This window comes from Chionomys nivalis, chromosome 18, assembly GCF_950005125.1.
Source record: "Chionomys nivalis chromosome 18, mChiNiv1.1, whole genome shotgun sequence".
In the NCBI taxonomy this organism is placed as follows: Eukaryota; Metazoa; Chordata; class Mammalia; order Rodentia; family Cricetidae; genus Chionomys; species Chionomys nivalis.
The window spans coordinates 9,331,188-9,348,011 of record NC_080103.1 but is presented as its reverse complement, the minus strand read 5'-3'; the positions used below and the strand labels follow the sequence as shown (position 1 = coordinate 9,348,011).

Here is a 16,824-nt window from a genome sequence, read left to right as displayed (position 1 = left end):
TAAGAGACATTCTGCGCGTCAAAAACCTTAAGGGGGAAGAAAATGCCTCTAAGTCGAATTTATAATACAAAGGGAATGTGGTGTCTAGTGAAAACAGACCATAAAATCTGGTATACACAGCCTAGCTAGTGAGACGGGAGGAAGCACCATTTCAAGAGTTCTCTTTCACAAAGCATTTACACATTATAGTACTTGAGCCTCTTGACTCTCTTATTCCAGATGAGGAAGCAGGCTTAAGGCAGAGTTAGGATCTCAAGGGTGAAGGTGAAGAGGTAAACAAACACCCAGAACTATTGGCCAAATAGTTCTCAAGAAGCAGAAAGCAACCAGAGACCTGGCGGCTGATTCAGCGCAGGGCTCCGGCGGACCTCTAGGAGGCGCCAACGGGAAGTGGCCGGGAGCCGCAGCAGGGTGGACAGTGCCGCCACGCGCCTGCCAAGTTCCAGATCTGCAAATCCTCCAGCTCAGCCAGCACCCGCGAGAGGCCTTACTGCTCTTTGCGCCAGGGTGGTGGGTGGGACAAGCGTTCCGGGCCATCCTTCCCTTTGGTACTCAGGATACTGTGCGGGTATCTGCAGCCAGTGCAATGGAGCCTCGAGACGGGCACACCCTGGGCTAGCCTGCAGCTGAGGCTGCCCACAGAGAAACAGATGGGGTCAAACCCCTTCTTCTAACAGGGCTCATCTTTGGCCAGTTTTTGTTTTGTTTTGTTTTGCAGGCCCAAGTGCCCCAAACACCTAGCCCAAGTTCTCTTTAGGACAAGATGTGCTGATGTGAAATCCAAATCACGCAGCAGCTTCGTTTTATTTCTCCAAAAGTTCCCTCTCCCACCCCATAGTGTAGGCCGTGAAAAGGTGCCTGCCCTCTATTCAGAAACCTGCTGAGCGCCTTCCGCCGCACCCCCAACGGTACCCGGCTCTCCTGGGCCCTGCCTCATCCCCACACACCATGTCTTCTCTTGCCTCCTTCAGGAAACCTTTCCTGATTAACCCCGGTGGGACAGCCGCCAAGCCAATTACTCCGGAGAGACCTGGGGGCCGAGGTGAAGCGGAGGCAGACATTCAGGGGCATAGGCACCCAGAGGGCCGGGCGGGCGGCCCGCCCTCCTGTCCCTCCCGCTCCGCGAGAAAAGTCAGGCAGCGGCTGGGGGGAGGGGGGCGGTCATGGCTGTATTGGGAAGCGGGGGCTCCTACACAGTAGGAGGCGGCACGTCCCGGCCCCGGGAGGCCCGAGGACCCTGTACACAGGCGCGGCTCCAGCCCCGCCGGCCCGCCCGGGGCCCCGTCCGCGGGAGCCCGGGGCGGCGAGTTAAGGCAGCATGGCTGGAAGGGAGGGAGCGGGGAGTGGGAGGCGGCCGGGTCGCGGCGAGCTCCGCGCCTCTCACTGGCCTCGCCGGGACGGGGGAACGACAGTCAATAAATAAACCGAGGCGAGAGCGGGCCCCGGGAGACTCTCGGAGTCCGGGAAGGCCGGCGGCCATCGCGGGCCTGGGCCTCCGGCGCCCGCACCGGCGCTAGCAGCTTCTGTCAGAAGTTAAAATGGCCGCCGTGCGGCGCGGGCGGCGTCGAGGCGGCGAGGGGCGGCTTGGGGGTCAGCGGGGACTTCACGTCCGCCCTCTTCAGGGAGCGGCCGCGGTAGCCGTCGGGCCGGCCCAGGTACAGGAGGTGCCTCCCGGGCCCCCCGGAGTACCTAGCCGGGCCCCCCGAGGGCACCCGCGTGAGCAGCGCCGGGGGCGCGCGGTGCGTGGGGAAGGGCAACCTGCGGCCGACGCCCAGGCGCGGCGCCGGGGCCGAGAGGGCGGGCCGCCCGCCGGGAGCCGCGCGCTTGCCCTCGGGGGGCACGTCGAGCCTGAGCGGCGGCACGCAGTCCCGCGGCAGCGGGCTGGGGGCCGGGGCGGGCGGCCGCGAGCTGAAGGCGGCCGGGGCGAGCGGTTCGGCTCCCTTCCTGGGCAGCTGCGGGCCGTGCAGGTAGCGCAGCAGTTCCTCCAGCGTGGTCACCTCCACCGCCTGCCCCGGGCAGCCCGGCGGGGGCGGCCGCACCAGCACCCGCGGCGCGGACCCGCCCGCTGCACTGCAGCCCGCCGGGCGGCCGGGGCCCTCCGACGCGTTGTTCCCGTTCTGGTTCCATTCCCAGGGCCCCCCGGAGGCACGGAGGTGCTTCACCGGCAGCTCGGGCGTGGACTCGGGGGTGGGCAGGCAAGCGAGGTCCGGTGGGGGTCCGCCGTCGGGCGGAGGAAGGAAGGTGGTGTAGAGCTGGGGCGTTTGCGCAGCATCTCCATCCTTGGGCGGAGGCGGGGGCTCAGGACCGCCACCGTGCAGCCGGGCCAGACTGCGGAGGGAGAGAGGGCGCGGCAGCCCCGGGCTCTCGATATCCTTGCTCCGACGGCGACGCGCTCGGCGACAAGCACAGGACACCAAGAAGCCGGAGACTGAGGCGCCCAGGGCGAAGGCCGCCGCCATGCAGGCCAGAAGGAGTGGGATGGGGATGGAGCGGGAGGCTGAAGCTGGGGGAAGGTCCCTGCGCACGCCTGCCGGCCAAGAAGGAGGGAGGCGGCTCAGCTTTAGGCGCAGGGAAGGGACACAGGTGGGGCCAACCACAAGTTCTCATGCTGCTGCTCAGCTTCGCTCCACTCAGTTTCAGGAGTCGTTTTCTCGGGATCCCTAAACACACAGGCTAGAGCACGGGTCTGGGGTAGTCCCTGCCCAGTTTTAGCCCCTGCAGCCATGCCAGGCACATCTGCCACCCTGCCTGTGCAGGACACTGGCTGGGATGTCCAGCTGTGGTGAAGGGCGGTTCCAAACAGGTGTTAGTGGTTATCAAACACCAATCAGCACCCGGCTTAGAATTCTCAGCCTCAACAGGTCCACACTGCACTCGGTCCCTCCCAGGCAACCCCCTTACCCTGCGTGTGAGCTCGAAGAGTGGAAGACTGGGGCCCTGGGTGGGCATCACTGGGGGAACTGGGGGTCTCAAGGGAAGGGCCAGGACCCAGATGCACTGGTAACAGAGACCAGGTCAGTGCCAGTGAGACTTCCGCTCTCCGCCCCTGACACCACCAAGCCCCTCCCCTTTGGAACACAAGTCCAGAATTCCAGTGTCTTTTCTGGCTGTTCGGAACGCTGGCCTGCCTATAGCCCAGACAGATTTGGTTGTGTGGGCTAAGCAAGGAAAAAGGAAACTGAGGCCGAAAGACTCACCGTAAGCAGAATCCCCAGGGCCAGACTGACTCCCAGTAGCTCCATCTATGAGACAGAATGAGGGAAGGTGGTAGAAGCAACTGGAACAGATGCCGAGAAAGACAGATGCCCAAGCCCAAGATGCTGGTGGACGTCAGAATACGCAGCTGTGGCTGCAGCCGGCCCTCGTGGTTACCTTGGCAGTCACCATGCTCCGTGGATTCCTGGTTCCCAGTCACATCCACATCAGTCCTAAAAGGAAAGGGAGGTGGCTCACTGTGGCTCTATGCTTTGCCATTCTCCTCACGAGTCCCAGGGGCTCCTCACTTACCCACCAGGTCCCCTGATGCTCACACAGCCTCTCAGTCGATGCCACCCACAGTATGGGTCCTGAGAAGCCAGACAGCTCCTAAGAGAAACTGAGCTGAGTGAGGCTGGCACCCTCCGCTTACACAGTCCATTCCATTGCCTTACAGGACACTCCCAGCCCCCACACTCCACCCATCCACCCACCCCAGTCTGCTCCAGACCCCAGCTGCTACCCACCCTCAGACTCCTCAGAGTACCCCAACTTCACTATCCCCATTTCCTTGCCACCCTCAAGACTTGGGGATTTTTCTGTGCTCCTACCCGCCCAGGAAGCATAGCCAGGCAGCATCTTCCCTTAGGCTCCTCACCTCTGACATGCCCCATGCCGGGCACAGCGGCTGAGAGGGAGGTAGACAATGCATCCAGGAAAGGCCACAAAGAGCCTGTGACCCTCGGTGTCCAGCTCCAGCCCTATGATCCGCCGTGAAGCTTGGGCTGAGCGCTTCCCATTGCACCTAATAGGAATGGGGTTTGGGTGAGAAGAGACAGGAGAAGTGCCCAGAAGACCTGGGCTCACCCTATGGAAGCACCCTCCCCAGCACAGTAGAGCTCTCTCACCAACCCTTTCCCTACCTCAAGGCCTCTGATTCTGCCAAACCAGCACTGGAGTGCCCAACCTATTCCCCCATCCCACTTCTGCCCCACAAAGAACCCACCGGGCAGGGCTGTAGGCATCAATCTCCTCCAGTATGATGGGCTCAGGTCGCAGAGACTGTCCCCCTGGAGGTAGCACCTTCAGCACTGTCCCATCATTGGAGCCAAGAAACAAGACTGTAGTGTTTCTGTGCGGCCCAGCCACGCCATCCACAGCTACCTGGGTCAGCAGAGCCCTGCAGCGACAGGCTTCAGGTGAGGACAGCGCTGCCGGGAAAGCTGGCCACTCTTACTCCTTTACAAGCCCCACCCCCACGCCAACGGGGTTTATCTCTGGCTACCTGTTGGTGAGAGTGAGGAGAGGCTGGTGGGTGGCAGGCGGCACAGCGGGATCCAGAAGTGGGTGAGCCTTGATGAAGAGCAGGACAGCATCAGGTAGGTCTTGAGAGGAGGAGAACGAGGCAGCTCCACCCACACCTGCACAGGACCCTGGCCTGGTGGGCACATGGGAAGGGGCAGCCTTAGGGCAGAGAACGGGGTTAATGAAGCTATGTGCCCCCTACTCTCAAACGTGGTTGGTAACCGTCACTCCCCTGCAAACACACCCTGCGGCACCTGCTCCCTTCCCAGCTGCAGCTCCTTAGTCCAACCCAGTGCTAGCTCTGCCCTGGCCACAGTGACCTGAGTCCTCCTCACAGCCGAATATTAAGAACGAGCACTGCTTCTGCCCCATCAGAGTCACCTCTATCCCGTGTACCTGGGTGAGGGGACTCTGTCTTCAGAAACAGGAGTCCAGGCCCCATCCAGACTCCTCTGCTCCTTGAACTTGCCCTCAAACCCACGCTCAATGTCATCCAGGTAGAAGGCGCAGACTGCAGACCCAGGAATGCTGAGGGAGCCAGAAAAGATTCAAGGTGTTAACAGGGGCGGGACTGCTCCTGCAGGTAAGCTATGGGGCTTGCCCTTTGTGCGCCATGCTGAGAGGCAGAGACGGTGGGCAGGGCAGTCACAGGGAACAGCAGATTGGTGGGGTGGAGAACTAGATCACACAGCCTAATACCCACCTGTTAGTCTGAGTAGTGAAGACCCCAAAGAGAGCAGAGCGGCCATGCAGGTTCACAGGCCCCGTTAAGGCCTGTAAGACGTCAAAGTAGAAGGTAGAGTCCCCAGGGACAGAGCAGTTGAGCCTCAGCTTAAGGAAGGAAGTCCAGTGGCGGTCCAAGGCCCTAGGTGAGCCGCCCATGTCGCGTTTACACACCCTGGCTACCCGAGAAAACTGCACCTGAGGAAAGATTGAGGAAAGCCACACGGCAGCTGCTGTGAGGTGAAGGCTCCAGGAGGCAAAGCAGGGAATGGTACAGCAGGTCAGTTCGGGAGAGAATGGCCAGATGTCGTAGATGAGAGAGCTATGGGGAGGGGTCAGATCTAAGGAATCTGTTATGGAGATTAGAGCCAAGAACCATTCTTAGGACCCAGACCCCTGGTGTCCAATTGCTTACCCTCCCCAGCCGGGAATCCTCTACAGCGACCTCTCGGAAGAAGAAGTAGACGTGGTCTCTGTGCTCCAAAGCATAGACAAAGTGTGGCTCTAAGGTGACAGGAAAGGGTATCCATACCTGCTCAGAAACTCATGCCGCACTGTCTTCCTACCCATCCACAAACACACTGCTACTGCCCCGCACAGGCCTGGTACCCCCCTCGCCCCGGCAGTCCGACCCCCAGGAAGACTGACCTCGCAACCACTTGGAGTCATACTTGGCAGAACGGAGTGGGGGCTGCGATCCAAGGCTTCTGTAAACTACAGCATCACTGGCCTGGAAATCCGCTGCTGTGGCTGAGTACAAACTGCCCTCTGGAGGGGTGGGGGTCAGGGGAAGCTCAGGGCCTGCAGCTTGTCTCTTACTGGTGCCCACACAGCGACTCAGGCCCTTCCCCAGGCCCCTACTGCCCTCCACTCAAGGACATGAGGGAAAGACCAAGCTGGGAGAGGAACGCCTTCCAGCCACACGCCCAGGTGCACACCTGCAAAGATGGCCACATTTGACTGGGTGGCATCAAAGGGGCATCGAGCTTGTCCACTCAGCTCCTCACCTTCCTGTTGCAGTGAAGTTATCTGGGGGCAGAGGAGGCAGGTTCCTAGAACCTTGGGGTCTTAGACGTGTGGCCCCACAGCCCACTCCTCCGTGCCTCTTCCCCAGCCCCTTCCACACTCTCGCATTCCAAGCATGCCAGTCCCCCCCCCATGCCCATCTCTTCCCAGCAAACTGACTCTCCTCCCAGCCCTCCTCCTTTGTACCCCATAGCTGCGGCACATGGGGCTGAATGAGTTTGTTCCACAGGCAAGGAGCCTCTGCGAGTCCCAGGGAACAAGAACACGGATGTAGTTGTAGCATTCATCCTAGAAAACCCAAAATTCAAGGTTAGTGACAAGCCTGGAATTGAAGTTAGGGGCCACAGGAAGTGAGGCAGTAGCCGTCAGTCTTGAGCTGGTCATGGCATTGCGGCTAGAGTCTCAGGCTGTTTGCTGGCCCTTTAGCCTCCACCAAGTTCTCTGGTCTCTGAACCTCCTTGCCTTCCCTCCCTCCGACCCGCTCCACTCCTCACCGTGAGCTTTCCCCGAACAGCACAGTTCTCCACATCCTGGCTCCTCCATGTCAGAAACTAAAGAGAGAAAATGAGGGGAAGTCATGGGGCAGCCAGGACCCCTCCTCACATCACGACTCCTTCTTAAACGCTTTTCTCACCCACGAGACCCCAATACACCTTTCCCAGCTTCGTCTCCCTGCCTGCACCTCCTCGCATACAGCCCCTCACCTTGTTGGGCACCAGCCCCTCCCCTTCTTCTTGGGCTTGAAGATCGAAGGAGAAAACGTGATCCCTGAAGGGTAGGTAAGGAGGGGTCAGAGCTGAGCCGAGGCACCCTGCCTGCCTGAGCGCCTCAGTCCCCTGCTTACCCATGTTCACCTGCTCAGGGCCAAGCCACACAAAGTTCCTGCTCCCTAGCCTCCCCCTTCCTCCACGCCTTGTTCTCTGGGTCCAAGCATGTCCATGTCCCATGGCTTGTGCACCTGCATGTGTCCCCTGCAAGATGCTGCAGTGGCCATGCAGGTCCCATGTCTGCCCAGGAGCATGCATGTCTGCCCCACAACTGTGCCGCGGCCATTTTACCGGGCAGCCACAAGCAAGGTCCGGTTCAAGGTCAGGAATCGCTGAAAGTCCAGCCCAAGTTCTGCAGCCACAGCATCCTCCTCCAGGCCCCGGAACCAGGATAACGGAGAAGAGCCTAGAGGATGACAGCTGAGATAACACACACTTTCCTACTTCCCTTTCCTGCCAGGGAGACCCAGCTGTGAGCAGAGCAGGAGAGAAGAGAGTCCCCAAATCGACTTCTAAAAACAATGCCAGAAGCTACGTATAGTGGTGCAGACCAGCAATGGAGAGCCTGAGGCAGGAGGACCGCTGAGAGTTTAAGGCCAGCCATGGTTACATAGCAAGTACCAGGCCAGTATACAAGGCAAGATGCTGGCCCCAAATAAAGAAATGAAATGAAATAAAATGGGGAGGGGGAACAATGAAATGGCTCTGAGGGTAAAGATACCTGTAACCAAGCCTGGCTGGCTACCTGAGTTCAAATAGTGCAATCAGAGAACCAGTTCCCCAAGTCGACCCTCAGTCTCCACTCATACACCAGAGCACGTGCACTCCCCTCAAATAAGTAAATGTTAAAGGCCGGTGGTGGTGGCGCACACCTTTAATCCCAGCACTGGGCAGGCAGATCTACGTGAGTTCGAGGCCAGCCTGGTCTGCAGAGCAAGTTCCAGGACAGGCTCCAAAACCACACAGAGAAACTCTCTCTCGGGGGAAAAACAAACAAACAAACAAAAAGTTAAATAAACAAATACAAAATCAACTCTTACTGAGCATTTAATTTTCACCAGACACTGTGAGTTATTTGATCCACCTTGCTTAATATATTAAGCTATATTAATATATTAACTTCACACTGGCCCAATTCAAGGCTTAGTACATGGAGGGATTTACATGACGACCAGGTAGGCAGCAGGGCATATATGAAGTCTGACTGACGCCAGACCACCTCTGTATTAGAAAGTTCCTTTCAAGGGGCTGGAGATGGTTTAATGGTCAAGAGCATACAATGCTCTTCTAGGGTCCAGAGTTCAATTCCCAGCAAGCACACCAACTGGCTCACAAGCACCTTCAGCTCCAACTCCAGGAGACCTACCTCTTCTGACCTCCAAAGATTAAAATATTCCATCCTTCAGGGGAGCCCCTTACCCAGGGAAATACATAACTAAAAAAAAAAAAAAAAAAAAAAAAAGATTCAAGAACTCCCTGAAACTGACCAGATTCACTAAGACCCTCCCTGCCAGAATAAACAATAAAAGCTGAGAAGCCCCCTCTGAGGAAGCGAAGCTGAGCCGCAAAGAAGATTCAGAGAAGAAGGAAAACAAACAAACAAACAAAAACCTTTGCGACCACACCAGCTGCCTGCAGGAAGCAGACAGCAGCCAGACTGCCTGGAAGAGACCAACTGAGGACCCCGAGAGGACGCTCTCCGACCTGCTGAGCTGCCTGCAGGCTGTGCAGTGTGCTCCAGGTGCCCAGCTTTTCTGAGCTGTCACCCATGCTGGGGTGGGCTTTGGTGATGCAGCTGTCTGAGTCATTTCTGCTCCTGTAGCCCTTCACCCATATTCTTATAAGTGACCCCAATAAAACTCATTGACTTTGGGAATGTCCGTACTTTGGTCTGTCGTGGGCTCCGTATCTGGGGTGAGTTAGACAAGCGTTTGTCTCCCCAGGAAGAGTTTTGTCACACAACAGTACCTGCACATGCGAATAACTAAAGCATTGGTTCTTTGAGTCCTCCCACCAGATTTGTCCCCACGTCACCCTTCAAAGTCCCTCCCTCTTCTGACCAACCCCACTGTCCACCTGGTCTGGTCATGGAAGCCACAGGTATGGGTGTTTAGGGGGAAACCAGGCTCAAAGATGATTTGACGTTAACAGAGTGCTGAGAACCCATCTGATGCAGTTCGCTATTTTTGTTTGTTTACTTTTTTTTTTTTTTTGAGACAGGGTTCCTTTGTGTGGCCCTGGCTGTCCTGAAACTCACTCTGTAGACCAAACTAGCCTTGAACTCACAGAGATGCCCTGCCTCTGCCTTGCGAATACTAGAATTAAAGGTGTGCACCACCACTGCCCAACTCAAGTTTGCTATTATCCTCCCCCTCCCCCCCAAGACAGGGTTTCTCGGTAGCTTTAGAGCCTGTCCTGGAACCTGTAGACCAGGCTGGCCTCCAACTCACAGAGATCCGCCTGCCTCTGCCTCCTGAGTGCTGGGATTAAAGGCGTGCGCCACCACCAGCCAGTCATGTTTGCTATTATTCTTCTCTATCTCCCAACAATCATTCCAATAACTCAACTAAAATTACTCTAAATCCAACATGTAGAACACAGACCCCAAACAGGAGAAGATTCTAAAACACTGGGTTTACAGTTTCTGTCATGGTGAGACCTGGCTCACTGGTGGGTAGTGAGGGAAGTAAAAGCCGGGAACCACTGACCTGGCCCAGGACTTCACGCTGTAGCTAAGAATAACACATAAATATAAAGTGTTTAATTCGGGCCAGACGGTGTCTCAGGGCTGCACCTCGTTAGTGCTGAATCTGTTACCTCAGTCAATCTCTAAATAACTTTGTGAGGTAGCACACTATGATTATCTTCCTTTTACGGATGTGGAAACCGAGGCAAAGAAGGGTTAGAGAAAGAACCTAGGTCACACAGCTAGTGAGCACCTGAGTAGGGATTCGGTTTGGTCTGGCTCAGACCTTCCATTCCTCATGGGCTCCTTTGCCTGATGGAGGCAGTCTTGCCGCGTAATCCTGGCTGACCTGGAACTCACTACCTAGTTCAGGCTGTCCTCAAACTTGTTACAATCTTCCTCCCTCAAACTCCCAAGCGCTGGGACTGTAAGCCTGCACCTCACTCAGCTAGGGTCATGGTTTTTTTTAGCCACACAGCAACACCACCTCTGAGTGAGGAAGCAAAACCCAGGGATGAGACCAGCTCACTCTCCTTTGCTTGGCCATTCTCTTCCCTTCCTACACCTTGCCTCCCACACGGGGGGTTTCATCTTCTACCCACCCCTCCGGAGTGTCAGGTGGGTGAAGTACTCACCTTGCAGGTCAGAGGTCACCAGAGGGATGGGGTCCTGGGGAAAGGCAGCCTGGGCATGGGGGAGTGACAGCCACAACAGCAGCAGCAAGGGCATGGGGTGGGGGGCACGGGGCATCCTGTGCGGGGCAGCTCAAGCCCCAGGGGGTACCCCCTCACCCATACGCTGGCTCTGGAAGGGGAGACAGAAAAGTGGGGGAAGGGACTAAGTTCTCTCTAGCCTTGTTGCAGGCAGACTCCTCCCCAGGTCTATCCCCAGAAGACCCTGTGGGGTGGGGCAAAGAACCATCTCTGCCTCACTCCCAGCTGTCCCTGTCACTCAAGGCCTTTCCCTCTCCAACTGGCCCAAACTGGCTGGAGTGAAGCCTGCCGGTGTGACCCCAGGTAAGGACAAAACAGATCTGCTGCCCCTCCCAGTCTTTCTTCCTCTCTCCTGCCTGGGTCTGGGACATTCGGTAGGTGACAGCTCCCGGCCCCCCTTGTGCTAACCCCTTCTCGGCTATAATTAGACCCTGACGCCTTAAAATTCTAAATAGTGACTCCTTGGCACGAGGAGGAGGAGGAGGAAGAGGGCACCAAGTCTGCTCTCCCCTCCCCTCACAGACCCCCACAGCACCCTGGGAGTAATGCAGGCACTGAGCCCAGGCAGAAGCGGCTGTGCAGCAGCCATGGGCCTGTCTAGGACTGAGAAAGAACAGAAGGAGAGGGACAAACAGCCCGGGGGTCACTGACCTGGCCTAAGCTCATACTTAAGGGGCCATTCCCACTGCTGAGGAAGAAGCTGGGGAGGGAGGGAGTGGGGTGTTCGTGGAGGGGCTGTCTTAGCCAAAAATGAATCTGCATGAAAGCCAGATCAGAGGCTAAATTTAGCTCTGGCTGCAGCTGTCTCCTCGACCACTGTGCCCCCTCCCAGCCTGGAGCCCCCTGTTGCCTCCTGGGCTCCTAAGAACCAATGCACGTTCTTTCTCAGTGAGGGGAGAAGAGCAGACCCACCCCCTCTGCAGAGCGAAGGACAGAAAGGACGGGTGAGGAGAAATGGCTGAACGTGCCCCGCTTTCCCCTTCTTCCCTCATCAGGCTGCCTCTGAAATTGAAATATAAATAATTCAATGACAGGCAATTGTAGCCCAAAGTCCAAGAAAAGATGACTATGGCGAAGGGAGCGGTGAGACGGGTCTCCTTCCCACCACCAGCCCACCCCAGCCAGCTGACCCTGCCTGGGCCCACTGCAGGTGGTGCACACAAGCCTCCTGCCTTCCCATCACATTGAAGCGATGGGCTGAAGAGGCTCCAGTAGTCAAGTCAGGGAGCGGGGAGTCCTTTCTTTTGGGACCGACAACAAGCCTTAGTGGTCCATTCCAGTCTTCTAAAGGAGAAACTTTGGGCTCACAGGGCAAGCCTTCTTCCATCTCCCCAACAATGCCACTCAAAGTCAGGACCCAAGTGTCCACCCAAGCCCAATCAAGCGTCACTGGTGGGGAAGCTGACGTCAGGTGGGGTCCCAAGAGAGCTGGAGGAAGGGACAAGGTACGGCCCCCCCTTTCTCCAGAGGCAGAGCAGTTAGCTAGCTACGGACCCCTCCACTGAAAGACCAGGTCCTCCTCCCTCCCCCAACCCATGTTTCCGGTTGCTGGTACTCCCTAGAGAAGAGAAAGGGACACAGCTTGTCTTCTATGCTCTCCTACCTGCCCCCCCTCAAGTTGCCCTGGGCAACTGCTATCTTCACCCTGGAAACAACTTTGGTCTCTGGCAAGTGGGGAGAACATCCAGACCCTCGTCCTGGCCCCCCGTGGAGTTTGCTTCTATCCCCTGCTCTCTTCTCCTTACCTGGGGTGGTGGGTCCTGTGGGGGATGAAGGGGGATAGGAGCCCTTTGATCTAGAGAAGAAGGGACAAAAGAAGGGGGGAAAAAATCACATCTCCCTTACACATCCTATAAAAGTAAATGTGCAAATTTGTGAAAAAGCTGTTGAAGCCAGTGTGGGGGAGATGCTATTGGGGGACCATTTTGTTTGGTCACAAAATGAGGACGGCTTTGCACCGGAAGATATGAGGGTAGCATTTGGCCTTTAGGCAGAAACTCCTAGAACTGCAGGGCCAGTCTTGGGAAAAGGTTGTCTGGGAGTTGTGGGGCTGATGGCCACTCCCATGTTAAAACCTTCAGAATCCAAGAGCCTCCCTGCAAAAGCGCCCTAGCTAGGGACAATAGAGGCTAATTTGCATCTAATTTGCATGCTCTTCATTTTCAGGCAAAATGCTCTGATAGCAAGTACCTTCATCCCCTTCCTTCCTCTGAGAGCAAACCGTGCCTAGCTCCCACCTAACCTCTCTCACTAAGGACCCCCACACTCGCTCACTTTAAGCTGGGTTAGTCCAGCCTCTAAAAACACTTGGTTGGCCTTTTCCTTGGCCCACTAGACTCAAGGATGATACATCTTTAAGAGGGCTTCCCATAGCTGTTTGGGGGAGCAACATCTGGGTGGCTCCCATCCAATCCCTGGCCTGGGGACAGGCGTGCTGTGACCTGGAGAAATCCCAAGGAGAGACCTGGCCACTCTTTCCCCTTTCGGGTCCTCCCCTTGATTGAAAGATGAAACATACCCCCTTTTTTCCTCTTAGCCAGACAGCCACCTCTGGGGAGTGGCCGAGGTCATAGCCGGTGTCTAGAGGAGCTAGGGAAGGGATTGAGAGGCCGGCCAGGGACAATAGCAGGAAACCATAGGCATGGTTGCCCGCCCCAGCCCACCTTCCTCAGGAGGCTCTGGGGTATGCTGAGCCTCAAAACCCTTTCACCCTACCCTTCCTCTCAGTTCCAGGCTTTGTACCTACCCTCCCTCCTATCCACCCCCCAATGTGGGTAAACCAGGTGTCCGGAGCTTCGCGAGCGCTTCGCGTGAGGTGGGCCTAGGGCCAGGGGCTCGACGTGTCTCCCCCTCACTGGATCCGGGGCTCCGAGGAGGGGCGGGTAGCAACGTCTGGACCGGGACCGGGTCCCAGAGCCACGTTAGCGGGAGGAGGGGCTGGAGGGGCCTGCAGGCGCAGATCGAGTGGGCATGGATTTGGGGTTGGGGGTCGGAGGCGGGTCTCCTAGACCAGGGAAACAGGGCCAGAGGCTGGGAACCGCCGAGGGCGGGCCGTAGGCCCGCGCGGAGCGGGTAGGTGAGCTAAGATGCTGTCGCCAGGCCCGCTCTCCTCCGTGGGAGACCAATCTAACAAAGCCCCGGGAGGAGTGAGGTGAAGCGTGGAGGTGGGCGCGGGGACTGATGCTTCTCCGTGGCCCCACTCCTGGACTCTTTGCCCAAGCTGACCCCTCCCCCTGGGAGTGCTCAGACTCCAGCCTGCACAAGGACGAAGAAGCAACCCTTAAACCAAAGTCCAGAACGACTTGTCCCCTTTCCTATTCCTGCAGGGGCGTCAAGAAGGTCTACTTCTCCACAGGTCCCGGAGCCTCAGTTTCCCGCGGGAGAGGCAAGATGCTGGGTTTTCCACCCTCCGCATCATGCGCACCTCAGAAAAAGAAAATATTCCCTTTCGCGACCCCCAGTCTAGAGGGACGGGACTGCTACCAGTTGGAAAAGAAGCTTACACCCTGCAACCAGCAGAGCATCTAGGCTCGGCCACGGTCCCCCCCTCCTCCACGCACCCTAAGTCCGCTGACCCTTTCTCTGTCAGGCGCAAGGCGCGCTGAACACACTCGGGTCTCCGTGACACTCAGAAGCTTGACCCCCTCTTGCAGTGCTCCTGCCCCTCCCTGCAGCTACATCCCTACCCCAGGGTACTTGCTCCGAGATCCGGGTCAGCGAGATCCAGGGAGCAGCAAGCAGCCTCCAGCTCCGAGCCGCACAGAGTTCGCAATCCGTGTTTGGGGTTCGGGCGAGATGCGACGAGCGTCCCGTCTGGATGGTGCTTGGGTGTAGGCTCCAGGGCGCTGTCGGGTTACGAGAGTCCTGGGTCCGAGTGGAAGCCCCTACTCCCGCCGCAGATCCGCGGAGGAAAACAATGCGACCGCCCGGAGCTCTGGGCTCGGCCCCAGCCGCCCCGCCCGCCTCCTGGCCGGACCCACCTCCGTCCCGCCTCTCGGTCCCTACGACCAATAGAATGCTCATAGGAGGGCTAGACACCGCCTTCCCGCCACCTCTCCACCAATAGTAATGTAGGGGGAGGGGCGCTGAGAGCACGGTCCACCCATAGCCAAGCCGAGAGGGTGAGCTGGAGACCAGATGGAAAGACCCACGGACAGTGGCTGAGACGCCGGCACGAGACACTGACGGAGACAGACTGACAGAGATGAGTTCCTGGGCAGAAGTGTCCCAGAAAGTCAGGAGGACAACCTGAGAAGAGAGACAGGAAACCAGGGGGCCTCAGCTGGGCTGGGCTGTCAGAGCCTGCGCGATCCTCCCTCACTTCCATCAGCGACTTAGGCGACCCTGCTCCCTAGGGAGTCTCCCGCCTTAGTCTCTCCGCGTTTCTCCTTGCTAAGCTTCTGCCTGTGTCTCTTTTGCACCCCCATATGCTTTCTCTGGTTCACGTTCATCCCGACCCCAATATGAAGGCCTGCATGTAGTTTGGGGGTGGAGGCCTGAGAAACGAAAAAAGTGTCCTCCGGTTTATCGTGCGCTCCTCATCTCCCTTCCGACCTCTACAGTCAGAACAGGTCGGCCTTGAGCCACCACGCCAGGAAGCTAGGGGGCTGGCTGTCAGGAGACAGTTGACAAAAGAGGATAGGTAGGAAGGCTAACGCTCAAAGCCGGACTAACACTAGAGAAATACAGAGACCTGAAAGGGATCTGCCCGAACCCCATAGATGCAAGATTAGTGTGTCCCGCCTCCTCAAAAGGCCTCTGGACAAACCCCCAAATGGCAAAACTGTTCCTTATCCCACGCCCCAGTAAAGAGCCTCCAATACGAGGAATGTCAGTGAAGAGGAAGTACAAGGCTACTTCAGACAATGCTGCCTAGCTTCCACCTTGGGTTTGCCTGCTAAGATTTTTCCCTGCGTGGGGCTAGGACAAAAGATATTTCCAAAATTCCCAGGAATGTAGGTGGTCTGGGAGACATTGACATTCTCAGAGAGTGTCGTCTGAGTGGGCACTTCCACCCACCGTTTGTTCTCTGGACTGGAGAAAAAAACACGGAGTTGCCGATTTCTACAGCAGCCTTAACTGAATGGGAATCCGAATAGAATGAGTATATCACCAGCGAGACTATGCCCTGCAGTGAGTAAGAATCACACACAGACATGAACACAAGACAGACTCAAAGATTTAAGGTCAGGGGTCGCAATGAGATACACAGAACAAGAAAGGGGTGAGACCCACACATGGTAACTGCTGAAGGGGCCTGGGTCCAAAGCAATTTAGCAGACAGTAAAATTGGAGAACATAGGCCAGCAAAATGGCCTAATAGATAAGATCCTGAGGCCCTGAGCTCAATGCCCAGAACCTCTGGTGGGAGGAGAGAACCAAGTCTCAAAAGTCCTGTCTGACCTCCACACACACTGTAGCTTTCTGACACTCATCACATGCATAGGGATGCTAAATAAGAAGAAAACAGTAGTTAGGACTTGATCCTAACACTCAGGAAGCAGAGGACATTTGAGAATCTCTGTGAGTTTGAAGCCAGAGCCTGTTCTAAATAGAGATTTCTGGACAGCCAGGACTACGCAGAAAAACTCTGTCTTGAAAAACAAAGGAAAGAGAATTAGGGAATCTTCTGAAGATTGTAAAGAAGTTTTAAGAGAAAGATAGGCAAACATGTTTCCTAGCTTCTAAAATAGGATTTGGATATTCAAATATGTATTTATTAGATAGGTTGGAATATATATATCTAAACATAACTGCATGCCAAGCAGTGGGGGCACATGCATTTAATCCCAGCATTCAAGAGGGAGAGGCAGGTGAATCTTTGTTTTTTGTTTTTTTTTAATTTTTTTATGATTTATTTATCTTTATTTTATGTGCATTGGTGTGAAGGTGTCAGATCCCCTGGAACTGGATTTTTCAGACAGTTGTGAGCTGCCATGTGGGTGCTGGGAATTGAACCCGGGTCCTCTGGAAGAGCAGTCAGTGCTCTTAACCGCTGAGCCATTTCTCCAGCCCCCAAATAATTGAGCTGGCCCCTCCTTGCCCACGCAAAGCTTACAGCACCCAGTATTCTCAGACGGTCTCCCATCCAAGTACTAACCAGGCCCGACCCTGCTTAGCTTCCGAGGTCAGACGAGATCGGGCGCGTTCAGGGTGGTATGGCCGTAGACGCAGGTGAATCTTTGTAAGTTGAAGGCTAGCCTGGTCTACAGAGAGAGTTCCAGTAAAGGCAGAACTACAGAGAAACCCTGTATTGAAAACCCATACAAACAAACAAAACACATTATTCCTTCAAGTTTTAATACAGATCAAACCTTTTTTTTTTTTTTTTTTTTTTTTTTGGTTTTTCGAGACAGGGTTTCTCTGTGGTTTTGGAGCCTGTCCTGGAACTAGCTCTTGTAGACCAGGC

General features: G+C 56.2%; 1 protein-coding gene and 1 non-coding gene across 7 annotated transcripts; both read right to left on the bottom strand.

Annotated features, from left to right (window-relative positions):
* Nucleotides 1-715: 715 nt before the first annotated feature.
* Nucleotides 716-14,357, bottom strand: Sema6c (semaphorin 6C). Of its 6 annotated transcripts, XM_057793652.1 has the most exons (21): nt 14,102-14,357; nt 12,161-12,210; nt 11,328-11,417; nt 10,338-10,506; nt 7,308-7,422; nt 6,954-7,017; nt 6,744-6,800; nt 6,436-6,537; nt 6,162-6,252; nt 5,872-5,991; nt 5,639-5,727; nt 5,204-5,421; nt 4,897-5,028; nt 4,481-4,633; nt 4,202-4,375; nt 3,854-4,000; nt 3,508-3,585; nt 3,373-3,428; nt 3,198-3,242; nt 2,902-2,997; nt 716-2,527 (listed from the first exon to the last, which is right to left on the bottom strand). In XM_057793652.1, the coding sequence occupies exons 4-21, from the start codon at nt 10,450-10,452 to the stop codon at nt 1,527-1,529; spliced, it is 2,853 nt and encodes a 950-aa protein (XP_057649635.1). In that variant the 5' UTR covers nt 10,453-10,506; nt 11,328-11,417; nt 12,161-12,210; nt 14,102-14,357; the 3' UTR covers nt 716-1,526. The 6 variants fall into 6 exon arrangements, with proteins under 6 accessions (XP_057649635.1, XP_057649630.1, XP_057649631.1 ...); XM_057793648.1 differs by lacking the exon at nt 2,902-2,997 and having other exon boundaries at nt 718-2,527; XM_057793650.1 differs by lacking the exons at nt 2,902-2,997; nt 11,328-11,417 and having other exon boundaries at nt 718-2,527.
* Nucleotides 14,358-16,466: 2,109 nt separating this feature from the next.
* Nucleotides 16,467-16,585, bottom strand: LOC130890248 (5S ribosomal RNA). The gene has a single exon (XR_009058695.1). It is a non-coding gene; the product is annotated as a 5S ribosomal RNA (ribosomal RNA).
* Nucleotides 16,586-16,824: the final 239 nt, after the last annotated feature.

Excerpts from the sequence above, each read along its gene's own strand:
- Sema6c (XM_057793652.1), bottom strand. The coding sequence starts at position 10,452 with ATGCCCCGTGCCCCCCACCCCATGCCCTTGCTGCTGCTGTTGTGGCTG. Across the intron at positions 6,801-6,953 it reads AGGGGCTGGTGCCCAACAAG|TTTCTGACATGGAGGAGCCA; the intron begins GTGAGGGGCTGT and ends TTCTCTCTTTAG. Across the intron at positions 4,634-4,896 it reads GACAGAGTCCCCTCACCCAG|GCCAGGGTCCTGTGCAGGTG; the intron begins GTACACGGGATA and ends TGTGCCCACCAG.